This window comes from Acanthisitta chloris, unplaced genomic scaffold, assembly GCF_000695815.1.
Source record: "Acanthisitta chloris isolate BGI_N310 unplaced genomic scaffold, ASM69581v1 scaffold44463, whole genome shotgun sequence".
NCBI lineage: Eukaryota > Metazoa > Chordata > Aves > Passeriformes > Acanthisittidae > Acanthisitta > Acanthisitta chloris.
Window position 1 is genome coordinate 1 of NW_008667362.1, and position 7834 is coordinate 7834.

At 38.7% G+C, this 7834-nt stretch overlaps 1 protein-coding gene across 1 annotated transcript in view; it reads right to left on the reverse strand.

Annotated features, from left to right (window-relative positions):
- Positions 1 to 2838: 2838 nt before the first annotated feature.
- Positions 2839 to 7834, reverse strand: part of LOC103800094 (RING finger protein 151-like) — a 6939-nt gene continuing 1943 nt past the window's right edge. The window contains exons 3-6 of the mRNA XM_009072457.1: positions 7085 to 7224; positions 5168 to 5330; positions 4033 to 4153; positions 2839 to 3075 (exon numbers count right to left, since the gene is read on the reverse strand). Coding sequence (XP_009070705.1) covers positions 2839 to 3075; positions 4033 to 4153; positions 5168 to 5330; positions 7085 to 7224 — 661 coding nt within the window. The remainder of the gene's footprint in view (positions 3076 to 4032; positions 4154 to 5167; positions 5331 to 7084; positions 7225 to 7834) is intronic.

A 7834-nucleotide genomic window follows, 5' to 3' on the forward strand; every position in this document is an offset into this window, starting at 1 on the left:
TTGCGTAGGTCATGTGAAATTTTCATTCTGACTCGGAGTCTCTCACAGTTTTGCTTTCAAACCAGCACAAATTTTGGCGCCCAACTTGGGCCCTCAGTTTTTATGAAAAGGATTAACAGACTATTTGACAGAAAGTAAAGAAATCCCTTGCTTCTGCCAACTGCTATTAAGAGCTGCATAATACATGAGACCGGAAAAGCTAGAAGTAGATGAAATAGTAACACAATGGGCTATTTAGTTTCAGTCTAGTCAATTGCAAGTCCAAATGATGACAATACTCTAGCAATGCTAGCCCATCAGGGGTTCATTAGCAGAGCAAAATCTGAAGTGCACAGTAGTTATCAATCCAGAGGAATAGGATAAAGCTTAAAGTCACCAGAGGGACCTTAAGCTATTGGGTACTATGTGCCCATTTAAAATCTCTCTGCAAGTGCTTCTTTGCTGCTGAAGGAAACCTAAGCTGACAGGTCACTCCAGCAGCAGGTGCACATAAAGTGTTGCCACATTTCCACACTGGAAGTTCAGACTTTCCAGAGCTGGACTGCACAGCAGAAAGTCCTTCCTCACCACCTGCGTTTTCTCATGCAGTTTCATGTCTGTCACTTAGGGAAAAGACAGCAGGCCAAACGCTAAGTAAATATTAAATAAACCCTATTTCCCATACCAGAAGGAATTTAGACATAAATAGGTGGGTGAAGTTCCTAAAGCAAACAAATGCAGAGATCCCATTATGGGGAAAGCACAGAGGTAATAACTTGCTTTCTTCTGTGGTCAGAACAGAAAAGATCGGGTTACTGCCCTCTGACTCGGAAAGCTGATCCAGCCCATCTGAGTTCTATAGGATTTTGAAGTAATTTTTCTTCTTTCACATTAGGCAAAGTAGATAAAGTCACATCACAGAACCACACAGTTACAGTACACAGAAAAGCACCGACTGAATCTAATAGCATGAAATCTGGTGTTGCCAAAAAGCTTCAAAATTAGTGTGAATGCTGCAAGTGTCACACAAACCACAGACACTAACAGCTTGCTCACTTAGAACACAGTAATAGCATTCCTACGGTCTACCTACAGCTTTAATACACACACTGATGTAAGTGAATTGACCACTGAATGTTTAATGTTAATGAAGGTCTTCCCAAATTACAGCTACTAGTTTGCTGTTCCAGATGGTTAAATATGGCTGCTTAAGAGATGTGCTACATCCTGAGTTGCTGAGACTGCTACAGTGACCCAAATGGTCTCAATGACTGTATATATAAGGACTGAAAATGTGAAGACTTGGATGTAACTCTTCCCATGAATGTTTCCTTTCAGAAAAAAACCCCACACCTTTCACAGAAGAGCTATTTGTATCAGTTTTCAAATAGACAAGACCTGAATATGTGCACATCTACCTTGGTGGTATGAAAGAAACAGCCAGTTAGAAGGATTTATCAATGCCTGAAACTCAGACAGCTCTGACTACAAGTCTTCACAATGCAGACTATGTGCTAAAGTAGATTTCTACCTCCCCTTCGGTTATGCTGTTAGATATAAAAGCATTGCTCTGAGTGACAGCAAGGCATGCACAGTAATGCATCTGCTTTCTAAACTGTAACATTAACTCATTCAGGTTGTTGAACCTGCACACGTTTTCCTGAAGGTTCAAAACTGATTTAACACAGTGAGCAGGAGGGCTGATCCCTCCCCAGTCAGTCCACTGATGAGCTGCAATGGACAGAATATGGCTTAGTTATACCACTGAAAACAACATGAACAGACTGTGTAAGAAGTTTAGAGAAAAGTCTTTGAACTGTACAAAGGTCTCATGCAGTCCTTACAGACAAATGCCTCCTTGGTTCAGTACTTGTGGGTCTGCTATAAGATCCTATTGCAAACTTGAGCACTAATAAAGATGCCTGAAGTCCAAGTGACCGTGCAAATATTCATCTGCTGTGGATATTAATGTTCAAGTGACCTAAACCTGCCAAAAGAAAATTAAGTACACTCTAGATATTCATATATGCTTTAAAGACACTGAGTATCAAACAGCCTAAAGGACCCTGTAGAAACAGTTGATACTTTCACATACAAAAGCTTTGAATTTCTAAATAAAATGCAGACCCTTCCCACAAACTCCAAGTTACTCACACATCTATTTCAAAGGTTTTAGATTGTTCTGTTACCTTGAGCTTTGGTATTAGTCTCTTAAGTATGTATCAGCCTGGGAAATTAGAGAAGCTTTAAAGCAACAGTGAACCTCACCTGAGGCTGTTACAGAGCAGAGGAATTACAATTTAAAGTGCTTGCTTTCCGCCTTTGAAATAAGACCTTCTACAGACTATAAACAAACAACATCATATTAATTTCTATCAGTGACTTACTAATTCTACTATTCACTGTTCCCAAAATGAAGTACATCCCAAATGTCATTACAAATGATCACATTTGCTTTCTTTTGCTTGAAACATAGATACTTAAAGTTTATCTCCTTCCTGGTCCATTACAGTCTGTATCCTTGACTTTAAAAGGCTCTAGCTTTCAGGCTTCAAAGACTCCTGGAAGTGATGTACTGAAGAGATAACAAATCAAGGCTCCTTCCCCCCTTTTATAAAAGCATTGGCTAAAAATGTATTTGCCAATTACTGGTTTTAATGCCCAGTGTTGTCTCAGAAAAAAAAAAAATCTCACATTTGTTTTTATGACTTCAAAAGAAATTCAGTTGTAATCTAGACTCGAAAAGAAAACCAGTAAATTAGAAATTATATAAAGTTTACCAATCATTCATAGAAAGTAGAAAAGTTTGCCAGATGGTCACAGAAATGAGAAGATAAAGTGTTTTGAGCTTACTTCTGTTTAGATAACTGTAACTTCCCTGGGTTTTCTTTTTACACTCTCTAGTCGTGTCAGAGGACGGAAATTTGTTGACTTCCTGCTTCCCTCTGTGGTAGTTAACCGACAGTCCTTCTGCAGCCCCTTCAGCAGCTCCATTAACTCCCGTTTTTCCAGCTCTGCTTGCTCCAGCTCTTGGCGGTGCTGCCTCTCCGCGGCCATCAGAGAGCGCACGTCTGACATCATCCGCGACATCTGGCTCTGAAATGCAAACACACCTTCACTGCAAGGAACAAACTGCTCTCAGGACAGTGGGCTGACATTGAACTGGCCATGCATGGAGGGTGATGGAGTATAAAGACTAAGCAATACTGAAATAATTTTTTGATAGCAGAGCAGAAGTGAACAATTTGAGACACAATCCAGCATTCACCTTCTAGGATGTCTTGTCAAAGATTCCAACACAGTTTTTCAAAAGGTTTCTTATAAAGTGTGAGAAGAAATTGTGGGTTTACGCAGTTGCTGCTTGCATTTTCTGTTTCAAGACCCCAACCAAAATAAGGTTTTGGTTATATTCAGATACATTCTTCAAGGATTGAACATCAAATCCAGTAAAACCAAAAATGTAAACTACAAAGCACATCCATTGCTTTGGGCTTTAAAAATCATTATTCTGTGATACAGGAAGGACTGGATGAGTGAAGAAATAAGACAGCCTTGCTTGTTACTTGATGAAATCAACAGTGCAACTTTCCAACCTTCTGAGTACAGCTGGACCACAGTGTAAATATCACTCTCAGCAGTAGGGCTCTGTGTCAGCACTGCACGAAGGCACTTCGGAGAGCACTTTAAAAAAAAAGGAGCTGGATGTTTATTTACATTCAATTTGTGATGTACACCCTATGTTTAGACACTGAAAAACAGTTTCAGACTGATCTGCTGGCAATGTTATGTGCATGCAGAACACTGCAGTTCTTGCACAGAGTACCCAGGTGAGCTCCAAATGAGCCTGGAGCAGATCAGCCATGGGAATACAGCCCTCAGCCTGCTTCTCAACAGAGCTCATTAACCTGGCAAAGCTTGGCTGGTTTTGCTTCCCATACTTAGTGTAATCTCATCTATATGAGGCTGTATTTACAAAATAAGAGACTGCTGCTGGGAAAAGCAAAAATCTGGCTGTTAAGAGAGAGAAAAAGAAAATGTAATGGTTGTATTTACCTTTAGTTCTTCAATTTCATTCTGCAGAATACTCTCTTTTTGGACCATATGCCTTCTCTGTGAATCTAACCTTGACTCCATCTCATGTTTTGCCTCCTCCACTCTGCAGATCATTTCTGACCTAAAAAGTTTATTTCTCCTTGTTAAGTCTTGTAAGCACAGAAAAAAAATTATTTTCAAATTCCAGAAAGCAGCCTAATCTGATTCTCATCAAACTTTACAGGACACCCCTGTAGAAGCATGATAGTACTATTTAGTACTACCTCAGAAGTCTTTTCCAACCTAATGGATTCCAGGGTTCTATGTAAATTTGCCACTTTAATGGTGGACACTAATTGACAGTGTCCAGTAAACTATTATATACTAATTACTCATCTCCAGAGCCAAGAACTAGCTGTTATCACATTAACCTTTTGAGCTCAGAAACCAGGTAGCAGAATCCCTTGTGTCTCAATGTATTTAAAGCACATTAGAGCCTGACTTTGCAGCAATGTTCAAGAGCAACCACTTAGCTGAAAGACAGAAATGGGCAGGAGTATGGGGGAAAAAAGTGTCCAATTGGAATATAATGGAAAGAGAAAGCTACAGAAACACAAATAAGAGGAAAATAAGGTGCTGTTAACAAGAGTAATATTCAACAACTGTTATTAATCTACCAGGACTTTGATAAAAAATTAAAATTAGATCTTCAGTGGTTTATTCTACCTGTACCTGCCAAAACAAAGATTTTTAACTTTTGGATCTGTAAAAACAAACTAAATCTAATTATTAAATAATGTGACTTTGGGTCTATAACAGGCCAAGGAAGGAATTGCATTGCCTCAGTTTTCTTAGGCATTTTGTTGTTTTCTACAGAAAGCTCACAGTTCTGTTCAACCTCAAGCAGGGGTATTTTAGGATTTAAAATAATTCGGACAAAAAAACCAGGAAAAGAATCAAAACATAAAGAACTTCCAGTCTATTCTGACACTTAGTACTAATGGGCCAGAGTTTTATTAAGCAATTAACAGAGTTTTATTAAGCAATTAACAGACCACTTAGCACATAGCAGGATCCAGTGCTAGTACCTGAAGTGCTTTCTGCAGTGATTTAAGCCCAGACTAACACAAACACCAAATAAGCAGAAGATTTATACCGGAGTAGTTCCAGCTCAGTTCTCAGCTCTGCTACACAGTTGTGCTGTGTGTCCTCTGCGCTGAGGATGGTGTAGCCACAGCCATTGGGGCACTCGCGGCTCCGGAACTCACACACTGCCAGGTGACCGTCCAAGTTACGCCGCTCAATCTGCACTGTACAGCCTGAGCAGGGAACAGCAAGGGGAGCCAGTCATTTATAAGGAACAAAAGCAGTTTGATGAATTCCAAACAAAAGCACTCAAGAAAGGAAGCTGCAATATCCTGAGCTAAGCAACTGTCAATCTGTTAGAAGAATGAAAGAAGTGATTTCTTTAGAACATGAAATACGACAGTTATGCACTCACAGCTACTCATACAACACTTTAAAAGTCTAGTGAGGAGATTCATCCATTCACTGAAAATACTAAAAGACTGGAAAGAGGTATTTTCTGTAAAGGCTTCTACTGCTGTTCTGGCATTAAAGCAACTTTAGCAATGACAATACTAATGCCAAGCTAAGACACCACAGCTTGTCCATGCTTCCATCAGATTGCAGTGACTGGAATTGATGAAGAATGCACATGTATGAAAAAAAAATTAGGCTATCAAATTCAGGGTGAAAAGTCCAAAGACATATAGTATGAGAGATGTGGATGAGATGCAATGTAACCTTGTTTTCCTGTTGGCCTTGCCTATAACATACTAGACCACATAAATAAACAATTATATTTATGAACACTTCATAAGGATACTAAAATAGAAACATTTCCACAGAAATTCTAGGATACAAAATTTGCAGTTCTATAGTGATCAAAAGTAAAAATGAACATTATATAAATTATTGCTACATTTAACACTCTAAACTTGAAGTTTATAGTTTTCATGTTCGATCTTTGAGGCACCGTTTGCTGTAATACAAACCTGCACTGAATTTGAAGATAAAAATCAATGCAAGGAAGCTGAAACAATGCAGTAATGAAACTTGACAACAAACCACAGCAGAAAGTGACAAAAGAGGCTTCTTAGAACCGCTTTACTAGTAAGTTTAATGATTTGTAATTGAGGTACTCAAAATACACTCCAATGTATTCTTGAAAGAGTTCAAGAGATGTGAGAGGCCTCCCACACAAGCCATCGGGTGTGGTAACTACGAACACTACTGTTTCTGTAGGGAGCAGAACAGGTGAACCTGAAGCATCTGCAGGAGCCACTTACTGCTGAGAGAAATTATAACTTCTAGTGGAGCAATTCTAGCTCCTTAATCATCTCAATTAATTACAATGGCAGACTCGACTATGCCCTTGGCATCATTAATTAAGTTTATCTGGGAACATACAACATTTTGAATGAAACTGACTGGGAAATTTTAACAGTATGTTCCTTTTTAGCACTATGTTTCTTCATCAGGAGGTGTAGGCTTGTTTGAAATAAAACCCTTAGCACAAACATAATTCTAACCAGAATTTAGCTTAGAACAACTCTTATTTCCAAGACACATTTTTCTTAAAACCAAGGGACAGAGTGAACAGCTGCACATGCACCAGGCAACCAGCTGCTTTATAAATAAATTGTGACCAGAAGTGTTCTGTAGGGACTGCTGCATTGGTCCAAACACCAGAACATGCAATGAGCATTGGGAAACAAACTCATAACTTGACAGAATGTGAAACAAATGCACTACTACATTTCCATAAATCTGAAGTCCATCATGCTCAATTATTTTGGTTAGCTCTTGGATATGAAAGTTGCTAATCATCATGACTGTCATAAATCAGTAGTGTATGCTGTTCCAAAACACTGTTGTAAAGTGCAGAGCATGCCAAAGCCTTGAATTTCTGTTGGAAAATAATGGCCATTATTGTTGTTCTGCTGAGAGGAAGATGATAAACACATGTTTTCTGAATATAAAGAATTCCACTTGCTGGAATGTTACTCACCGGCATTGGAGCAAGGTATCTGGCTGTACTCACACTCCCTTTCATGCCTGTCTATGGACTCCAGAGAACAAACCATTTCACAGCCGTACTCTCTGTTTTTGCAATGCAGCTGTAGACGGTTTAAATCATTTTTCATATATCTACATGCAAAGAAAAAAACCTGTTCTTAAACCTGGGAACATTATTGAAAAATTGGTATTTTCAACTTTTGGGAAAAGAAAGTAAGATTCTAATCTCCCTTAGGAAAAAATTGTGAAAAAACAATAATTTAAATTTCTTTTTAGGAATTCAAGTGACTGCAACAGGAAAAACAGCTTGAAAGAGACAATGTTAATGGAAAATTTAGTCTCCAAAATGATTTCATCTGCATTTCTAATTATTTTTGAATAACGTTTAACTGTGACCTTTCACTGGCTCAGCAGATACTCCCAGTAACAGACACTAGGGCTACTCATTCATCATTTAAGTTTTGTGATTCTAAACACGTCAAACAAAAGGGACTACAGTGAGTGCAGACAAAACAATCCGTAAACTAAACTCTAGTGCTCAGTCTACACTATAGTTCAACTTCCAGACAGTAAAATCTCATTAATGAATAAAATGTTGTGAGTACTAATGGAGTAAATTCAACATCTGTAGCTGAAGGCTTTAAATGCAACGTAGCTGTTAATCTGAGCAAGACTGGACAATGCAGGGGTTAAACAGCACGCAGCATCTACTGATGAAACTCTGGTGTGCTGACAGCAGGAA